Source organism: Cyprinodon tularosa, unplaced genomic scaffold (genome assembly GCF_016077235.1).
Source record: "Cyprinodon tularosa strain WSP-4 unplaced genomic scaffold, ASM1607723v1 ctg340, whole genome shotgun sequence".
NCBI classification, from domain to species: domain Eukaryota; kingdom Metazoa; phylum Chordata; class Actinopteri; order Cyprinodontiformes; family Cyprinodontidae; genus Cyprinodon; species Cyprinodon tularosa.
The window spans coordinates 156,350-178,056 of NW_024039053.1; the positions used below are offsets into that span (position 1 = coordinate 156,350).

At 38.8% G+C, this 21,707-nt stretch overlaps 1 protein-coding gene across 1 annotated transcript in view; it reads right to left on the reverse strand.

The window, feature by feature from the left end:
• Positions 1–650: 650 nt before the first annotated feature.
• LOC119789546 (uncharacterized protein KIAA1522 homolog) overlaps positions 651–21,707 on the reverse strand; it is a 40,345-nt gene continuing 19,288 nt past the window's right edge. Inside the window, exons 3-8 of the mRNA XM_038294470.1 lie at positions 7,832–7,975; positions 7,682–7,725; positions 7,460–7,595; positions 6,651–6,761; positions 2,502–6,566; positions 651–1,525 (exon numbers count right to left, since the gene is read on the reverse strand). Of these exons, the coding sequence (XP_038150398.1) occupies positions 1,473–1,525; positions 2,502–6,566; positions 6,651–6,761; positions 7,460–7,595; positions 7,682–7,725; positions 7,832–7,975 (4,553 nt within the window). The 3' untranslated portion in view covers positions 651–1,472. The remainder of the gene's footprint in view (positions 1,526–2,501; positions 6,567–6,650; positions 6,762–7,459; positions 7,596–7,681; positions 7,726–7,831; positions 7,976–21,707) is intronic.

The window sequence follows — 21,707 nt, forward strand, 5'->3', positions numbered from 1 at the left end:
AAAGAAAGAAAACATTGCTGTCATAGTTCCAACCTTGGAGATTTTTTTATGGGGTCGTTTCAGATCAAACAGTTGTAATATTTTTGCATGAGAACCAACATAACATAACCTAACGTGAAGTTTGCTAATCGACATAAAAAAATAAAATAAAAGGCAGTTAAGCAAAATCTTTTGTATGCAAAAATTAAAAAAACTGAACAGTTAACCTTTCCAGGTGGGGTGGGCCAATCAGAACTCCATCAGCAGAACTGCTTTTCTCAACCAAAACATCCTGAAGATGAATGTGTGCTTCAGTTTTTCAACTAAAACTTAATAGTACAAGGATTATGCAACAGGACAATGACCAACTCAAAAATAAAGTCTATAACATAGTGTAAGTCTGGACTAGAATCTGATAGAGATGCAATGGCAGGTCCTTAAACAGGCTCTTTATGCTCAAAATTCTTTAAGATTGTATCAGAATGATGTAAAAGACCTTTTACTGTAAATAAGCAATGAGTTGGTACTGTTTGATATAAGTTACAAGGGGTGGCACAACTAGTTATTACGCTTAGAGAAAAAATACATTTTCACATTGTTTAAGGCTGGTTGCTAAAATGCATTAGCATTCCGATATGTGACAAAGCCATAAAAATTGCAGGAAACAATGATTTGGTCACAAGTGTTTAATTTTGCTTTATGAATGATTATATCCTCTGTTACAGTCACTAAAACCAACATGAATCTTTATGATTCAACAAAATGAAGTTGGAACTGCGAGGGAAAGGCATTGCCCCCATCAGCAACTAAAAGCAGCAGGAAATTGGCTTCAAATGACTTGCATTGCTTTATATGCATATATTTTCTTGATCTTGCATAATTTAACAATGTTGGATTTATGATATGAGTGATCATTCCTTTCCACAAAGTGTAGGCAAACTTTGCACTGAGTGAAATCTTCTCTGGGGAAACCCAATGAAACAACAGAAATAACTTAATATATTTTTTAAACAAATATAATTGCTATGAAATATCTTTTGGGAAATATACAGAACTCTTTGAAACACATCCATAATTATTAGATATGTTAAATAAAATGTTTTATATATATAAACAAACACAAAGCAGCTCCCAAAGATCCCATTGATACAAGCAAAGACAGAAGCTCTGATTCAGCAGGACGTATTGATGTAATTACTTGTAGATGCTAGAGGGCAGCACATTACCTCCATATTAAACAGTAAAGCACAGAAGACCCTCTGGTAAGAAGATACACGTTTGCTTTCACAAAAAGGCTAAATCAGTTTTTATGAAAATTAAGACCCACACCATTAACATGAAACTCAAACTATGTCCTAATGCATAGATTCTGAATACAGGGTTCTGATCAGTTCAAATCCAGTCATTTCACAAACAATGGCATTAACAAAAAGTCACTGGTATTTGGTATTTAGTCCTTCCAAGGTCTCCTTCAGGCTTGGCAATCATGCTGATTATGTCCCACCCTGAACAGTACCTGCTGTCCCGTTGATTTCATCAGTGGCATCTGCAGTTTGAAGAGTAGAGAGGATTAGATTGGTATTGTGCACGGCTATGAGTATAATGCTAATGCACACAATTGAAGCAGCAAAAGCAGCTGGTTTAAATGCAATTGGTTGACGTGTATCAAGGCAAATCAAAAGGTCCTGCACCGCGTTTTGAGCAGCAGGAGCAGCGCATCTTGACGCATCTGAAGCAACGGCTCGTAAGCTTCTGACGCAGTGACGTGCTTCACAAGCAGGAGCTGCTGGAGCTTAAAAAATGTAACTTTTGGTGTTTAACGCGCCACATCAACCAATCAGAGAAGCTGATCTGGGAGCTGGCAGGGAGACAGACAGCACTGCTAATGCAGATTGCTGTGAACCCTCCTGTGAAACAGTAATTAACGCCTAAATTGACAAAACATTTTGAAACCTGCCGCCAAAATATGTTTGCTTTAATTATTTTGGTGCGTGCAGTTTGGATTATGTACATGAAAACCGCTAAAATCTCCTTCCAGCCGCCATGAACAGTAGCGGAAAACCCCCAAGAGGTGACCGGGCCAGAGGCAGCTGTTGCTGGAGATTTTCCAGGGACAGTGCACAGCTTGGGGTTTTTTAATACTAGTCTGACAGCGAAATAATATTTAAAGCAATTATAGCAAAGCCGCTCTCTGCCATTGAACACAGGAGCATTAGATGCATCGGACACATCTATACACACTTTACTGGACGAAGATGCTGTTGAGACGCATTGAACCTTAATGTGTACGAGCATCAAAAATTAAACATCAGGCGCATTTTTGCTGCTGAAATCGCGTTACATGTGACTGTGGCATAAAACAGCTTATTTGCTTATTAGCAGTTAAAGCAGCATAGATCTGTGCAAAGTAAAAACTGTTCAATTAAAAAACATTTAAGTATAATGTTAATTTTGTTCAAATCTGTTCTTCCCACTGGTGTGGAATACTGAAAAACTCTTCTATTAATTCATATTGGTCCTACCTTTGAGGCCATCTTGCTGTGCTTCCTGACCTGCAGTTTGCTCCACAGCATCATTGGTATCTTCCTCTTTACCCTTTGTTTTTGGTTTCTTAGCAACAGGTGGTGGCACTTTTCTTTCCATCTTTGACTCTCCTTCACTCTCCACCTTTTTCAGAGAAAAATCAAAATTTTTTACATTTTTCTTGTCCTTTTTCTCCACTACTCCCATCTTGCTGCTTTTGGAGAAGATAAAGCTTGCTGTGCTGGTCGGTGATCTAAAGTCTAGGGGGGACAAAGGTGAGAGGCGAGAAGCAGGACCCTGTTTTGATCTAGCAGCTGTCCTGAGGCGGATAGCCTCTTGCAGGTTCATTGAGCCAGAGGACGTTGTGGCAGGAGGGGACTTTTTTATTGGAGAGACAACGGATGGTGAAGTTGTGGATGGAACTACAACAGGTTGAGACTGAGTCAGAGTTTGTTGTGAAGTGATTGTGGCAGGTGGTGACGTGGATGTGGGACAGGTCATGATTAAAGATTTTCGGACGGGCTTCTGAGGAGCCTCGCTGTTGGAAGATGAGGTTGGAAGCTCTTTGTCTGACAACTGTTTGTTCACCGGGGCCTCAGGTTTTGGTTGCTCTTGAGATTCAAGTGATACGGAGCCATTAATGGAAACAGGTTGGACCTTCTGCACACTAGATGTACCGTTGGACACTGATTCTTCGTTTGCATCCTTGACTGTTTCCTCTGGTTCAGGGCTGTTGTTGATGGACCGTAGCTTTACCTCCTGGAGAAAAGATGGTGTTGCCTCCTCTTTTACACCTGTGGTAACATCAGGGGGTTCAGGGCTGCTGTTCACTGAGTGAAGCTTCACCATCTGCAGAAGTGATGATGTTGAAACAGAAGGGGGTTCCTCATGGACACCTTTAGAAAAAACAGTCTCTTGAGATTCAGATGGTTCAGGGCTTTTGTTGATAGCCTGCAGCTTGACTGTCTGTTCTGATGGTGAAGTAGAATTGGACACCAGTTCCTCGTTTCCATCCTTGATGGCTTCAGCTGGCTCTGGGCTGTTGTTGATGGAGCGTAACTTCACCTTCTGGAGAAAAGATGGTGTTGGTTCCTCTTTAACACTCCCGGCTAATTCTGGGGGTTCAGGACTGTTGTTTACAGAACGAAGCTGGACTATCTGTAGAAGCGATGACGTTACAATGGAAGGGGGTTCCTCTTGGACACCTTTGGAAGAGGCCTGCTCTTGAGTGTCAGCGGGTTCGGGGCTGTTGTTAACAGAACGAAGCTTGACCATTTTCAAGAGCGAGGGGGTGATAACAGTAGTTTGCTCCCTATTTATATCTGAGTCTCTGGCTGTTGCTTGCTGCTGGCTTTCTATGCTGAGAGGATGGTTATTGCTTGCGGGAACTTGTGCTGGCAAAGGTGGAGGCAAAGGAATGCTAATAGGATGAGTAGAAGCAAGTTCTTCTGCGTCATTCTGTGAAGGAACATTTCTGAACTCAGATGGTGGTAAAATTGGTGCCTCATCACTTCCTGTATCATTAGTAGACGGTTTGAGTTGGGAATCTGACGGGGGAGGGGGTGGAATACTCTGGGGGATTAAAATACTGTTTGGTAAATCTTGGGTATCAGGTACTGGTTGGATGTTCTTGTTTGGAAGATCCATCTTCTGCTTTGCAGGTTGGAGCTGTGTTGGTAGGGGTGGTGGAGGTGGAATACGCTCAGGTGCAGCCTGGTTGGTTAGAGGGGCTGCCTTTTCAGTGGTCTGAGGTGCTTCTTCAACTGGTAAAGTAGATACTGAAGACTCTTTTGTTTGGAGAGAGCTTGTTTTAGTCTCAATGGTTGGTAAGGAAGGGGCTGTATAAGGTGGGGGTGGTGGGATACATGATGATGTCAACTTCAAAGGTTCTTTCACTTCTTGTTTAGTCAACGAAGCTTCAGATAATAAATTCATGGAAGAAATTGGAACATTTTTGGACCCCTGAAAAGATAAATTTAGACCCTCCTCACCAAAGAATGGGGGAGGCGGAAGTGGAAAATCTAGTCCATCGGTTCCAGTGATGCTAACCTGAGCCATCGGTGGAGGAGGGGGAGGCCAGGCCGATTCAGGTGAAACAACTTGTACTGATGCGGAAGTTTCAATGGTCTGTATGTTGGTGGATTGGAGGGGGCCATCCACCATTGAGGAAGAAATTGTTAATGAATCACTGTTTGACATCTCAGTAGCTTGACAGGGGATTTTCTGATATTTTTGCTCTCTTATTACTGCTAGCCTTTCCTCATGTTTACCTACAGCCTTCGACAACATCTGATTTAAAATATCACATCCTCTCACTTTCTCTTCCTTACTGTTGCATTTTACATCCTGATTCTGAGAAAATCTTTCAGTGTTCTCTTTGCGGACATCTACATTTACGATCCCATTTTCTTGAACTTTCTTTGACTCTAGCGATTCATTTACAGGCTCCACTGTTAGCGCTGCATTCTTGTGCTTTCTTTCTAACGCAACGCTTTTCACAGATCCTTCTCTAGACACACAGAGAGACTGTCTCTGCTGTCTCCTGTCCTTTGGATTTTTCTTTATGATGGCATAGATGTTGTCAGGAGCAGGGGGTCCCAGAAGTAACTCAAATGTACGTTTACTGTGAGCCCATACCTCAGGGGGAGGAGGTGGCGGGGCATGGACTTTGGGTGGGGGAGGGATGTTAAAGAGTTCTCTCAGGGTCTGAACCGATGGGCTGGTGCTGACTGTGTCGTGTTTAGGTTCCAAGGTAGATTTATCATTCTTAGCAACCTCTGGGTGGGTGGGCAGAGATGAAGGCAAACTAGCAGCGGTAGATCCAGTGAATAACCTCTGAAGCTTTGTTAGAAAACCCTTCTTGTGCTTTGGCGATGTGCTGGGAGGCTCTTTCGGGGATGTTCCATCTTGGCTGGAGTAACCACTGGACGGAGACAATAATCCAATGGGCTGTTTCTGCTTTTCTCCTGAAGCTTCTTTGCGATCCGTCACTGCTTTTTTTTCTGACTTTTCTATCTTTGGGGCCTGAAGCTGAGATTTTTGAAAAGTGAATGATGCAGAGCCTGTGGAGTCATCAAGAGAGCTTGTATCCCCATGATAACCAGGACTATCTAAACATCTGGATGATCCAGAGTTCTTGGTCTCCTCTTCTTTACTCATGACTGCTGGTTCTACCTCAACCTCCGCCAAATCCTGGGATCTTCGTTTCATCTTACTGTGCAGGGAATAGGATCTGCTTGGCGGAGGTGGAGCTCTTTTGGACTTCATGACAGAGAGGCTACGCACAAACTGCCCATCTTTCTGCTCCCCTTTAATCATGACCCTGGGGTTGAGCATGCCATTTGCAAAATTGTTATCAACCTTTTCATCCTTGGCAGAAGTAACATCACGAGACGTGTTGCGTCTAGGGGCGCTCCTTGTAGAGATGGTTGAAGAGTCAGATACCAAGGTGTCTGAAGATCCTGACGTGCTCCAACAGGAGGCATCAGACAGATTTTGACCAATGTAGCGGGAGGCAGAGGTGATGTTGGAGGATGTGGTTCTGGATGATGAGGCTCTGGAAGAAGCACGGGAGGGAGCTGGACTTGACAGCAGCAGGCTGCTCTTACTGACTGTGCGGACACTGCTGCAGCTGCGATTACGGCTGATTTCCACCACATCAATGGAGGGTGGCAGCACAGCATTTGGAATAATTTTGGACATGTAAGCAGCCTGGGGTGACATGGTCATGACGGGGCTAGGTGGCTTCTGTTGGAGGCTGGATGCAGTAGTCATCCAGGGCACAGCCAATGACCGAGGCCTCCGCTCATCTAGAGTGTGAGGACTCAGCCGATGCAGCAGGGCCAAGTCGTCTCGGTGAGCAGCATGGGAGGCATTCAGCTGTGCCACTTTCTCTTTACTAAGTGGATGGATGATTTTAGAGGATTGAAAGCTGGCACCGGATTCTTTTGTTTTTTCTGCTTCTTGCTGTGGGCTCTCAGTCAGAGGGCTGTTGTCAGTATCTCCATTGTACACCTGCTCTTCATCCAGCCGCTGATCCACCGTCCAGCCTACTCTATCTAAGCCTGATGGAGATAAAAGGAAAAATAATAAATTACTAAAAGGCAAAAGAATAAAATATAAATTATTTTTAAAAATTTGCTTAATACCAAGCTCTTTCTGAACATGTCGTGGAATCCCGGCAACAGTCCTCCGGTGACGTCTTCTTGTCCTGCTCTTTTCTGACTTTTTACCAGAGTTCAGTGGTCTGAATGTTGATCCTTAAAAAGCACAAGATAGATAAGGAACTGATACATGAACAGATGCTTTTATGTTCTCAAAATAATATACTACATTACCTAACAATGCTATAAAAAATGATCTGGAGACAGGAATTGACCTGAATAGTGATTATGTAGTTAGAAACTCAAAAAAAGTGGGTTTTCCTAATCAGTGAATGATCCATGCATAATTCCTACCAGGTCACAATGACAATAATCTGTTGGGTTGCCACCATAGTAGAGGTAAGAAAAAGATTTTTAGTCTCAGCGAGATGACTAAATAGTACAAGGAAGAACATAGATATATGCAGCTATTTATAAAGCCGTTCTTCATAAAATAGCTTGTCAATAGGAAAAGAGTATCGACCCAGTGAACATAAATTATAAAATACAGATAGCATTTCATTCTTCAGCATTCCGGGTACATTTTGGGTTCATTTGAGGTTCATTTTTTGGTGTAGTCCTCGAATCAAATGTTTCTATTGCAAACGCGTTGGCTAAATTTGTTTTTTTTATTTATCTTTAATGTTTTGCTTCCATGTGACAATTGCTGCACTTTTGGAATATCATCCGTTGGCCACTGGGAACATTTTATATCCAATCAGATTAATCCATGATATCCTTCAATGAAAGTATCAGCTTAGAGGGGCAGATGTATATCTAGTCATGTGGTATAAATATTGTTTACAATACATTACCTTGCCTGGTGAGTCCAGAGCGGGATGATCTTGCAGACACTGATGACTGTCTCGAGATGACAGATGAGGAATCAGCAATGGTACTGTCCGTCATAAATCCCGCACTTTCCCCATCGGTTTGGACGGTCACAGTGGACTACAAAAAATAAAATGTATTTAATGGGTAATTAAAACTTTCTTATTTATTTGAACTCAAAACCATCTTTTGTGCACCAAACTTACTACTGTGCTTTCATCATCTTTATACTCCACTCCATTACCATTTTCTGGGAGGGAAACAAAAATAAATCAAATATGTATAGAATCAATGCAGATTTTTACAAGCAATACAATCCCTTACTGTAAAATCTGCGGCACAAATATGTTGCATACCTTCTTGCTGCATCATTTTCAGCCCTTCAAGGGCCTCAGTGTGGAGATCCTCCACGTACTTGGACCTGCTGCCCTCTATAAAAACGTTCTCCTGGAACTGTGGGGGAGCTGGAGTCTTGTCGTCATCATCGATCTTTGGGACAGCTTGGTGGAGAGAAAACATAAAGCTGAATCAGCTGGCATAAATTCAGAGCATCTGGTGGCAAAAACTAACAAAACAGAAAAGGAATTTAGCAACACAAATTGTTAGTATGCAGAGGTGTCAAAAGTATTCATGTTTATTACTCAAGTAGAAGTAGAAATCTGACAGTTTGAAAATACTCTTTTAGAAGCTAGAGTATCAACTTAAGCTTTTCATTTAAGTAAAAGTGTAAAAGTACCATTTCTAAAACTACTTTAAGTATATAAATACTGCAGGAAAAATGTTAAGGACAGATGCTGTACTGCACCAGCCTATTAATGGTACATTTTTATACAATTCTGGATGATGATTTCCTTAATCTTCTTAGTTTTATAACTACATAAAAGTAACAGTATCAAATTACTTTGCATCTTCTTGAAAAACTATGTATTTTGGTATGTGGTGAATAACAAGATGTTGCAGCACCCAAATAAATTGTGTGGAAAAAACATTATTTTGATGGTTTTTATTTTTCTTAAATACCAACAGACCATAACGAGAAAGAGATGAATAAATAGATAAATGAAACAAAACTAGTGTCTTTTTAAAAGTATAAAGTTGTCTAAAAAAAATTACTAAAGAAAAGTATGGATAGCCAAAATTTCTACTTAAGCAAGGTAATGAAGTACTTGTACTTTGTTACTTGACACCTAGGCGGGCGGAGCAGTCAAAGGAGCTAAGGAACATCCACTGGGGGCCTTGGAAATACTCTAATACGGCAAAACTCGGGATGCAAAAATCTTTGTCAAACATATTTTAAGTGTGATGCACTTTAGCTTTTGAAGCAATATTACAGCTTTTGGTTGGAATCTGTTTGAACTAGATCCCACAGATAGTAGCATCCAAAATGCTAAAGGGTTGGTAGCACATTTGATAAGCAGCACTGAGGAGAATGTGAATTCACTGATATAGATATTATAACGTCAATATTAACCAATATAAAAGCATCCCATATTGGGTTGGCCTGGCAAGCAGAGTTGTTGTGCTCATATAGTGCTGGCAGACATAAGTGAGGGGAAATTAAATAGAGTAATTAAATGCCATATTCATGTTAACACTATAAATGTTAAGCAATTAAACCAAGGACCTTCAAATTTGGTTTCAGTAAAACAAAAGACCTAGAAGACCTATAGAAAACTTATTGAAGGTGTTAATACAAACCAAGCCTTATAGACCTTTGTGCTTTAAGTCCTTTGTTAGGGTGGATTATTTAATTTTTTCATAGACATAGGAATTTGATATCAAAAGCTCTATTAGAAAGATGTTATCAACAATTATGATGCACATAGGATTAAACTGCTGAGATTTCTCAAGAAGGGATTATCAGATCAAAAATCTACTATGAGGAAACATATGCAGACATTGTTTTGATCTTAACGATGAAGAGTACATCCATTGATTTACCTCAGAGTCTATAATACAAAGTTATACATTTTTAAAACAAAAAAAAGAACATAAAAAAAAACATTTTCAAGGAAAATCAGTTTGGTTTCTTAATTAAATATATATAAAGAAAGTATTTAAATATATATATATATATATATATATATATATATATATATATATATATATACACACACACACACATTTTTTTTTCATTGTCCTGTCACTTTGAAGACATACTTAGAGGTCAGGATATGTCACAATGCTGCTAAAAGACCTCCCATAACTTAATTGATTGACTTATTGATCTCACAGTTAAGAAATGTATTTTTTAAATCAGCTCAAATAGTCAAAGGAGAAGAATGTGCCAAAGAAAGAAAAAGGTGTATGGATATATACAGTATATACAGTGTGTCCACATATGACAGGTTCTTTTTTTTTTTTTTTTTTTTTTTAAACCAACTGGTTTAGCAGTATTGGAATAGCTTATCGAGTCCACTAATTGTTTTACTTTGTCTGGAAAAGCATTACAGATGCTACACAGATGCAGAAAATAAAACTACAAAGTTATTTACAAGACAGCGTCATATAAATGCCAAATGGTACAGAGAGCAGGTTTTACCACTTAAACATGTTAAATCCCAAAATCAACCGTTAACAACATTGGAAGTCTCTCAGTTTATGCTGACTTTCTTGTACACAAATATGAATGCCTTATATTTCCAGGAAGCACAAGCAAAATAGATCAAACTACTCAAACAAGCATATAAGACAGTTTTCACTTACCCTTCCTCTTCATCACCGATGGAAAGCAGTTAAAATAAAAACTGAAGTTTTTTGTTAAAATGACCACCATTGCTTTTAACTTCAGAAAAAAAAAGTGAAATACATAAAAGAAATATCCTAAAGGGCAAGATTTGTACTTGACACGAACAGACCTCAGACCAAAAAATGAAGGAACATCCTAAAAACAATCAGAGTTGTTTTGATGATGATGTGGGTTGTCAGATTACGTCACATTAGAAAGCAGCTAAAAAGTCAACGGATAAACAGCCCAGACATTAATCCTGAACAGCCTGATTCCTAACATAACACCCCCACAAACACACAGCAATAAACACAATTAACCACACTCCCTGAATCCCATTGTTGTTCCTCGTTATCTTCACCCTGATTGGTCAGCCAGGAAGCAGATGCTGCTGATGTTGATACAAAAATTACAAGGAAGAGGAAAGCAGGAGCTTGCAGGGATTCCAAGGTAAAGGAGGACAATTTGGGGTGTAGCTTTAAGAAAAAAAAAAAGAATAAAAACCAAAAGTGTAGTATTATATTCCTTTATTTACAACCTAATATAAGGATATTTCTATGTTACGTAGCTTCAATACACCCAAAGTGTTACATTTTAAGCTTTTATTTCTGTTAATCTTCACGATTTTTGGTTAACAACTTAAATTCATATATGAGGAATTTCTGACGCAATAGCATACTTATGATAGTTTTCATAAAAAATATCAAATATACTAGAAATATATATTTGAAATGTATTTATATAAATTGATAACATATTTTTATGAAAAAAAATACAGAAATAATATTGTCTTGCTACACTCTAAAAATGAATGCATGTTAACCAAATTTCTAAGGTTCCTTCTATTTTATTCACAGAAGAGGAGCTTTGCAGTTTTGCCACAAGATGGAGTAAGTGAACTGAAACAACTCAAGTTTGGTGTAAGATTAGAAACTGGTTTCCAAAAAAAAGCCTGCAGCTCTACAGAAACAGAAAAACAACAGAACTTTATTTTTACCTTGACATGCATGATTTGGAATTGCATCAAAATCTGTGGAATCTAGTATTTATTGTGTTGTAAAAAAAAAAACACTTTTCATGTGTTCATTCATCCTCTGGAAATTGCAGATTAATTAGCACTGAGCATGGAGCTATTTCACCTTCTATGACAGGGAGGAATGTTTGACATCTGAGCAAACGGTAAACATTCCCATGGTTATGATCCTAATAAATGAGTCAGACAAACACATTTCACAAAGAAACAGACGAGTGATACAGGTACTTTAAGACCAGAAAAACATAGCTCTAGTTTAACAAGACTGGCTGCTAAAAGCTCTCTGTGCACATGTGTAAACAAAGACCTATTTAGCATGTATAAAGCTAAGTGAGTCTAGGGAAATCCCTATCTAGTTACCATGACAGGACACAGTGAACTGGAGATGCCTGTACTGATGGGCGGGGCAGGGCTCTTCATCAACATGGGGCCCCACACTGTCACTCATCCTTCACTCTGTAATTGTGTCCATTTATTGACACCATCTGTCACTGCCAGATTGTGAGAAAGCTGGTGATGGTTATTTATGAACCATGTTTACATGTCTGATTTGGATATTAATTCCAAAGGTTTTTAATCTACAGGGGGTCCCAATAAGGTTTAAGGCTTAAAGTGCCAAACATGGAAAATCAAGCAGCTTAACTGGGATTTATTTTGCATGTAAATAAAATTTATTCAGATGACAGCACAGTGTATATATCAAACTTCTGTTGTTTTTTTGTTTGTCTGTTTGTTTTCCTTTTTAATTCTAAAATAGACTGCAGTGAGGGCTCAGAAAACATATCCCATCATGAGGGCAACCATTAACGTATAAACTAATCAACTTGAAGAATCATTTAAAATCAGATTCAAAATTCTAAAAATGAGAACTGTTGTGTTCTTGTATTTCTCTGTAGAAAGCTTACAAAGGCGGGTGGCGAAAGAATTGCAATCTTGGGGTGGTAATACCTAAACCAATAACGTTGAAAGAATGCTAAAGGTAGAGTGGAGGATGTTCTTTTTCCGGGTGGATCATCAAAATAAGTGGTCCTCCTAACTGTCAATCATTCCCTACATGCTCATCCCCATTTTCACTTACCGGTGGTGAGTCTGACATAGTTGAAAAATTGCAAATCTTCTTTTGAAAAGGAAGCTTGTATGAGTGCTGGAAACAGCAACTTTTAAACAGAGCGTGCCCGAGGAGAAATGGGCTCGTGCATGCTCACGCACGCGTTTTAGAGGCATTCCCTCTCGGGAGCAGGTATAGGGTTGTGCATTTTTAAGTGGGGAGGGAAAGTCGTTTCAAAAATTCACGAAGATCCTCCACAAAACTTGTAAGAGTGTTTTTGTGCTGTTGTCAGATTATCCATTAGAGGCCATACAGAACAGAGTGAAAAAAGTTGCACAATATTAAAAAAATGAAAAGCACACCTGTAATGTAGACACTGAATAGAAGAGGCATGGGGTTATCCTCCGGTTTAGAATTTAACCTCTATCCTAGTTTCAAGTCTTTTGCAGTCTCTGACAGTTTTTTTTTCTTGTATATTTAAGGTTGAATATATATGGTTTTATATATTCCCCATCATCTCTGACCAGATTCCTTGTTCCCTCTGAAGGATAGCATCTCCACAGCATAATGCTGCCCCTACCATATTCCACAAAAGGGATAGCCTGTTCAGTGTGATGTGCAGGGATACTTTTAGATCCTAAACAGCATCTGGCCCTGAAAATTTCCTATCGGTCTCATCTGATCAGAGCTTCTTTGCCTAAATATTTACAGTTTCTCCGTCAAAAGCATTGTGGAAAAGTTCAATGAGCCTTCTCATGGCTTGAAGCCAGATATTTCATGTAGGGCTGTCCTGTTCTGATATTGGTATGAGCAATCGGTCTGATATCAGCCGAAAAATCAAAGATGTTAGAAAGCTAATAGAAACACTTTCCTTCTATCTACTTTTGTTTAAAGTTTATGCAACTTCTTGGTGAATAAGAAATTAGTCATTTGTTCTCATACCTGGAAGATTCCATTTATAGTCATTACATTGTCACAAGTACAGAGCAACGAAATGAACTCCCTGCATTTAACCCATCCTCTTGGGGAGCAGTGTAGGGGTTAAGGGTCATGCTCAGAGACCCAGAGTGGCAGTCCGTGGGAGTGTGTTGGACTTGATTACGAGAACTGGGACACTGCTTATGTAAAACTGTATGGACTATTACATTTACTTCACCAGATGAGCTTTGGAGTGCCGACAGTAACCCTAAACCTTTGGACAGGTTCTTTACATCTGGCTGGTATCACATTTTATAAAGAACGATAATCAAAATTCAACAGCTAAAGTTTACCAAAAATACTAAATGAATAATATATGTATATCTGATTGATTATTGATGCCATAATGCACTGTTTGCTAAAGGAAAGAGTAAAGAACTGTCCTGGGTGGAGGAACGGCCCCTGATATAGTCCTGGAAAGTCAGCTAAATGTAGCCAGTCATCTTTGCGACAGACCAAATCAAAAGTTTTTAGTTTGCTTTGCTGCAGACAACCTGGAACCGAGATGAGAATGAAGTGAAGTCTCACACATACACCTGCCTCCAGGCTCTGTCCTAACTTGCCACCTTACCTTGTTTAGCAAAGTCAGGAAGACAAACATGCAGGGATCCTCTCAGTAGCGCTAAGGGTGACATCCGCCAGGTTTTTAACCCTCAATAATCACTGCAAACCTGACTAAAGACTCTGTAATCACTGTGGGAAAGGACAGAAGGCACAGCATTTTGAAATATAAGTTCACTCTACCTGTGCCAATACATCCTAGTCAAGCCTTACCCCTCCTCCATCAACGTTTTCATGATTGATGAAATCTAAACGTCTAACTGTAAAACATACAGGAATCCAGGTAACTGATACACCTGCATCATGTCGGTGTGTAGACTCACACTCCGTGGTCAGCCTCAGACAGCACAATAGATTCACCAGGAAACCAGCACGTATCAGATTCCTCTTAAAATGAGCAGGATCCACAATGAGCTCAGAGTTATGCTGGAAGTCGTCTCCTCCCGTGCCAATGTATCTTAAACCTCACAGCAAGGAGAAGCAAACAAATTCCCAACATTTGAAGAAAAAACAAACCAAATCACATTAAAACTGAGAGCAGAACAGAAAACTATTCAGATCTGCTGGTGCGTGTTTAATGTCAGATTATATTTGCCAAAAGTTTCTACTATATGTGACGGCAGACAATAAAACAGTGTTTTAAGTAACACTCAAATTACCACCTCCAGGGCTGTTTGCCTCTGCCAGCCAGGCAACCTGAAGTTTACATCTAAGTCTGTCCAGACTCATAAATCATGCAATAAAAATGTTGAAAGTCTGTCAGAAAAAGTAGTCAATAATATACACTTGGTTACTAAAGGTGCTATAGCTGCTCTGACAATAATAAACAGAGCTATATGAGAACCATCGTTTTAGGGGCAAAACTGACATTTTTAACGACTCATTCAGTATGAAGCAAAATTTAAAACATGGTAACATCATTCAGTTTCTGGGTTTTGATGCTCTTCGTTAAAAAATAAATAAAATACACCCAAGAGCAAAGATTAGATCAGTTTAGGACTGTGATGCTACATCTTAGGGATGATGGGGTGAAATCAACCAGAGCCAAAAATTTGAGCTGGATCTTGATGGAAACACTCAGTGGTGCAGCCTTTAAATTACTATCTAAATAGATATGTAAATATCTAATGTAATCTCTAAAAAATTTTTTTGGGGGGGGATGATGCTTGATTTTTTTTTTTATTATTCAGACCAAAATTAACTAAAACAATAGAGAAGGAAAAGTTTTAATATAAGGATGAACCCTAAATGGTTTTAAACCATCAGCAGATTATTTTAGCCGATTACAAAATAGCAGTTGTGCCAAAATCATAATAAATATGCTTTATGTTTCTACTCATAAAAAAATCCAGAAGTTCAGAAATCTAACACCCAGATTTTTCCACTTGAGTCAGATCTGTTGCAGACCGTCTGGGTCTGTGAAAAGAAACGCCTAGAAAATCAGCAGTAAAACACTCGAGCTCTGGAGAATGCTGAACCATTCTCATTAATTAACAATGTAAGGCAGGAGGGTCCTGAAGCTACAGTGGTCTGCATTTCTTACATTCAACTCATCTAATTTATCTAAAACAGCATCAGCAGCAAAGATTTGTGTGAAAGAGCAACTGGACCAACGCGACCTGCGAGCACAGAAGGATAGTCACAAAGCAGTGCAATGTTTACGGAAGTGATAAGAGATGTCACATTTCTATCATAACAATGTTGAAAAAAGGGAGCCGACAATATAAGATCCCATAATAACCAGACAAAGCAAAGAGCGCAAAACTATTTATATTGTGGGTTTCATTCAGAGCAATGACTGCTGTGCTGAGAGGAGCCTGTATGAATGAGCAGTCAGAGCCTGGCTGATGATGTGACGGTCGGATGAAAAGTAACATGACCATTCAGACCACAGATGCTATAAAAAAAACTAGAGAATACATATCAGATTTAATTCTAAATATGAAAAAGGCCCAATTAGACTTTTTATTTGAGGTAGAAGGATTCTGACCACCATGAAAAAGTTGAATACTGTTGCACTGGTGCCTTGCAGAAACAACTTTCTGGGTTTAATTCAGTCTTCCTGCATGGAGTTTGCAAGTTCTCCCTGTGCATGCGTGGGTTCTCTCCGGGTACTCCGACCACTTCCCACAGTCCAAAACCATGACTTTTAGGTTAATTGGCTTTCCTAAAATTTCATTAGGTGTAAGTGTGTACATGAATAGTTGTTTTTCCTGTTTGTCTCTGTGTTGCCCTACAATAGACTGGTGAACTGTCCAGGGTGTACCGTGCCTCTCGCCCACTAACAGCTAGAGATGGTCACCGGCACCCCAGCAGAAATAAGCATGATGGAAAATGGAAAGGAAAAATTCAAGAGAAATTTAATGTGAGTTGTATTTGCCAACAGTATTAACATAGCCTATGTTTTGGAGCTGGAAATGAAAAGGGTTAGAACCATCTCTGTACAGGCCTTTTACTTTCTGGACCAGAAATAAAGCAAAAAACAAACAAACTTTTTTTGGCATAAAAAAAGGAGGATTCAAGAAAATGGACACATATTACTTTTGGATATAAAAACACAAGTTGTATGGAGATGCCACTATTTTTGGTACCAGTTCTTTTCTCCAAAAATCTCAAGGTCTGTAAATTTTGTTTTCACAGAAGGAAAAGCATGTCCTTGAAAAACTGCAGCAAACACTTTTTCAACCTTTACTCAGCTTTGCAACAATAGTGCAGTTAAACCAACAAAGTTATCTTCAACAAAGCTATCAGCAGTCTGTTTCTCCAAAACCAGATAAGTTAACCACAGATGTCATGAATGGTGACTTACAAAACTCTCAAAATGAGGCACATACTTATCAACATCCATGAAGAACTGCTAGTGTTGGCCAATATTTTCCCTCTCCCAGACAATAACCTGTGCAGCTGGAGCAAAGCCACGGTCACATTTCTGCATATCTTGACAATGAAACAATGTTATGATTTCATGAATTATCCCTGTTGCTTTTGGCTGTTTTGTGGACGTCATTTACAACAAAACTAAACATCAACACAACAAAGATGATCAGGAACATGATCAACCGACCAAAGCTTGCTGGCCCGTTTAGTAGAAATTTAGATGAATAGCTGCAACTACAGGTGCTGGTCATAAAATTAGAATATCATGAAAAAGTAGATTGATTTCAGTAATTCCATTTAAAAAGTGAAACTTGTATATTATATTCATACATTACATACAAACTCATATATTTCAGATGTTTATTTTGTTTAATTTTGATGATTACAAATGACAACAAATGAAAATCTCAAATTCATCATATCAGAAAATTAGAATATTGTGAAAAGGTTCAAAATTGATGGCCCCTGGTGCCACACTCTAATCAGCTAATTAACTCAAACCACCTGCAAAAGCCTTTAAATGGTCTTTCAGTCTAGTTCTATAGGCTACACAATCATGGGGAAGACTGCTGACTTGACAGTTGTCCAAAAGACGACCATCGACACCTTGCACAAGGAGGGCAAGACACAAAAGGTCATCGCTAAAGAGGCTGGCTGTTCACAGAGCTCAGTGTCCAAGCACATTAATAGAGAGGCGAAGGGAAGGAAAAGATGTGGTCGAAAAAAGTGTACAAGCAAGAGAGATAACCGCACCCTGGAGAGGATTGTGAAACAAAACCCATTCAAAAATGTGGGGGAGATTCACAAAGAGTGGACTGCAGCTGGAGTGAGTGCTTCAAGAACCACCACACACAGACGTATGAAAGACATGGGTTTCTGCTGTCGCATTCCTTGTGTCAAGCCACTCTTGAACCACAGACAGCGTCAGAAGCGTCTTGCCTGGGCTAAAGAGAAACAGGACTGGACTGCTGGTGAGTGGTCCAAAGTCATGTTCTCTGATGAAAGTAAATTTTGCATTTCCTTTGGAAATCAAGGTCCCAGAGTCTGGAGGAAAAGAAGAGAGGCACTTCATCCACGTTGCTTGAAGTCCAGTGTAAAGTTTCCACAGTCAGTGATGGTTTGGGGTGCCATGTCATCTGCTGGTGTTGGTCCATTGTGTTTTCTGAGGTCCGGGGTCAACGCAGCCACATACCAGGAAGTTTTAGAGCACTTCATGCTTCCTGCAGCTGACCAACTTTTTGGAGATGCAGATTTCATTTTCCAACAGGACTTGGCACCTGCACACAGTGCCAAAGCTACCAGTACCTGGTTGAAGGACCATGGTATCCCTGTTCTTAATTGGCCAGCAAACTCTCCTGACCTTAACCCCATAGAAAATCTATGGGGTATTGTGAAGAAGAAGATGCAATACACCAGACCCAACAATTCAGAAGAGCTAAAAGCCACTATTAGAGCAACCTGGGCTATCATAACACCTGAGCAGTGCCACAGACTGATCGACTCCATGCCACGCCGCATTGCTGCAGTAATACAGGCCAAAGGAGGCCCAACTAAATACTGAGTGCTGTACATGCTCATACTTTTCATGTTCATACTTTTCAGTTGGCCAACATTTCTATAAATCCTTTGTTTTTATTGGTCTTCAGTAATATTCTAATTTTCTGATATGATGAATTTGAGATTTTCATTTGTTGTCATTTGTAATCATCAAAATTAAACAAAATAAACATCTGAAATATATGAGTTTGTATGTAATGTATGAATATAATATACAAGTTTCACTTTTTAAATGGAATTACTGAAATCAATCTACTTTTTCATGATATTCTAATTTTATGACCAGCACCTGTATGAGAATACTTCATTATTTAAGTGACCTAAATATGATTGCATGTCACAGGTGGGTGTGGTGACATCAGCTATTGTTAGAAAATCCTACCAAACAGTCTTAACACCAAGAGGTTTGCACAACTGTTTACTTAAATAAGCAAAGCTACTAATTTTGATGTTGTTATCTTCCTTTGTTGTTTTTTTTTTTTTGCGTATTTCCATCTTTTTTCAGACATTATTCTTCTATAGTATTAAATCCAACAGTACCAAATGCATAGGAGAAAATCCTAATTTATAAAAAGGTAGAAGCTTTAAAATTGCATTTTTGTTTCATTAAAACAACCTAATAAAAATCTAATTCAGTTGCATGAATCCCCCTGAAACGACGGTTTAAGAAAGAGGCAGTTAAGAGTGATTACTTCCCACCATGAAAGAGAGAGAGCGAAACTATTACCAGTCCGTTTTCTTAAACCTGTTCTCCTGCTCTTCTTTGTTTTTGTGCCATGTGGAGCAACAAAGGTGCCTTTTGCCTTTCTTCTTTTTGTCCCTTCTTTGAAGCAATACAGTATTTCAGCCATCAGATGTTATCTTTCCTTGCTCTTCTTATAGAACATGGCGATTCCTCTGCAGTAGGTTTCCATGCTGATTCTTGCTTTATTCACTAGATTATCGATATTGATTTAAACTGTCAAATTCCAAAGTACGCCAAGTTCCAAATTCTAGTTCACTTAAAAAACAAATTCAGACAGAAGAGAGTCTACGGCTACTTTAAGGGCCACTGGATAATTGCCTTGCAGAGTCTTGCTGTGTCAGCAAGGCAGGCCAAAGAACAGATTTCTAATTTTCTGCACACAATCAAGGAGAGTTCTAAAATATAGAGATTTCACAACACCATGTGTCTTTCTGATTTAATTAGAAGCCTCCAGAAGTGCTAGTAAAGAGCTTATTCTTGCAACTTTCAAAATGTTTTTACTTGCTTGTAAGTCATAGTAGAAACTGATCGCAGGGCTACTCAGCACCTGGGGGCTTTCCAGTTTAACATTCAACTTTGCATGCTTCATGTGCACAAAAACAGCCCCAAAAAAAGACAGAAAATTTATGGAAGATTTTTTTTTTATCTATTAAATATAGAGGATCCAAGTCTGAGTGAGGAAGCACTTAATGTGGTGTGATAATAACTAAGACTGGGCAACCGAAAGTTTGTCAAGCATTACATCAGGTTGGGCTGCAGGAAGCAACCACATCCCAGCGTCTTCCTGCCGATGTTCCTGCATTTTAGAGCTTTCCGATTTGTGAAAGCTGTAGGTTCATGTAAGATACTGCTGTGTTTTCTTCTGTTCTCAATAAGTTCCACTCTGACATTTCTGAATAAATCTGCAGATTTATCAGCAGAATGATGGGTAGCATCCCTCCATCCAGAAAACAACATGACGATTCTGTTGCTGAAGTTTTTTTTTTTTAAGTGGTTCACATTCGAGTTGAATAGAAGAAGATGAGGAGTTTGAAAGCAGTCTGGAGGAAATGTATTGCTTATAATCATCATTTTTATCCTGTGGGCAAAATAAACAACATTTCTTTATTGTGTATTTTTTATACTAATGGAATTACTGATAAATGACTTGGTACTATGATATGGGTTGTATTTTTTACCTTAACAAACCTAAAAAACCTGGACTAAAAAACTTTTAGATGCTGCAGACAAGATTTTTTAGGTCTTTGGTACAAATCTACTTTTTCCAGATGCATTGCAGCTATATGTCATGACAATAAAATATAGTCGTTTGAACTCTGAGCTACATCCCCTTTTATATTCCCCCGAATAAAGATAGTATTTAAATTTGGTTCTGTATCACATTATTTGACTTTTAAGTATGCAAAACAATATTTATGCTTGCAAAACTATTATGTAAAACATAGCTCTAAAATATTTTCTAAAGACCTTATTTCAAATTTGATCTAGAGATGAATAAAATGTTCATACAAGGTGGTTATTTAACTGTTTTAAGCATGCAAAGAGTCAGGTCAGTGAATGGGAAACATCCAACTCTTTAGCATTGATACCGTTACTAAGGACAGAAAACTACATCTTTTCAGTGTCAGTGAGGTGTTTCAGTTGGAAAAACTGATCAAGTACAAAGATATAAGGACAAAATTCCACTGTTTTCTATGTAATGTTAAGATGTTTGCAGTCAAATCCCAAAGAGGGAGAGAGAGAGAGAGAAAAAAATAACAGCAGATAACAGGAAGGCTAAATGAAGTCAAGCAAAGTTGTTTTAGATTATCCCTGTTAATCTTTCACCTTCTGTTATTGAGCGGGTTGAATTTGGAAATGTTTAGAGTTAAATTAAGTAAAGTAAGGACCTAATGTCTTTAGAAGCGACACGGAGACCACCGCCACAGTATCCCTACTAACTGCACTAATTCCTTACCCAAGGAATTTGTCTTGTTTCATTTTCAAATACAGTTTTATAGCAACTTGCTCTCTTAAAGTGAAATTCTGCTCTGCTTGAAATACAAACAATGATAATTGATAATTCATGATGGGAAGGCTAGGTAATCATCTTTATCAAATGTTTTAATCTGAAATACAATCAATATTTCAGATTGAAGCTTCACAGAACAAGCTATCAGAAATAAGTCAAACAAATCTTGTCTGTGCATCTCTAATTTGACCTGAATAAGAATCTAAAAAAAAAAAACTATGTGTCCCATACAGGGTTAAAACTTTTTTTAATGCTAATATGTTATGCCTCACAAATATTTTAACTGATTTAAGATTTAAAATTGTATTTCTGGGACACAGCCTCCTACTTAACAATCAACAAAAGGATCCAATTAGCTGGTTGAAAAGTCTCGATCCTGGCATGCAAACTGTACACAAACTCTCTCAAACACAAAGGGCTTCCTTTTTCTGGCTTCCTCAAAGAAATATCTAAAAGATCAGGAATGTGAGGAATCTTTCAGGGAGTGTTTCGAGCAAACAGGTGACCTTCGGAGCATATCTTGTTAGGGCTGTGTGACCTCATCAGCCGTTAACTGGGTGTTTTTTTATTAAACTGAGGTAAATTTGTCAAGAAGTCAGCGATTAAAGGATAGACAGGATGGAAGAAGGGAAACCGGTTTTCTAGTTTGAGTAAAATGATAGCATGACATGAAAACTGATCACTTCTAGAGAGT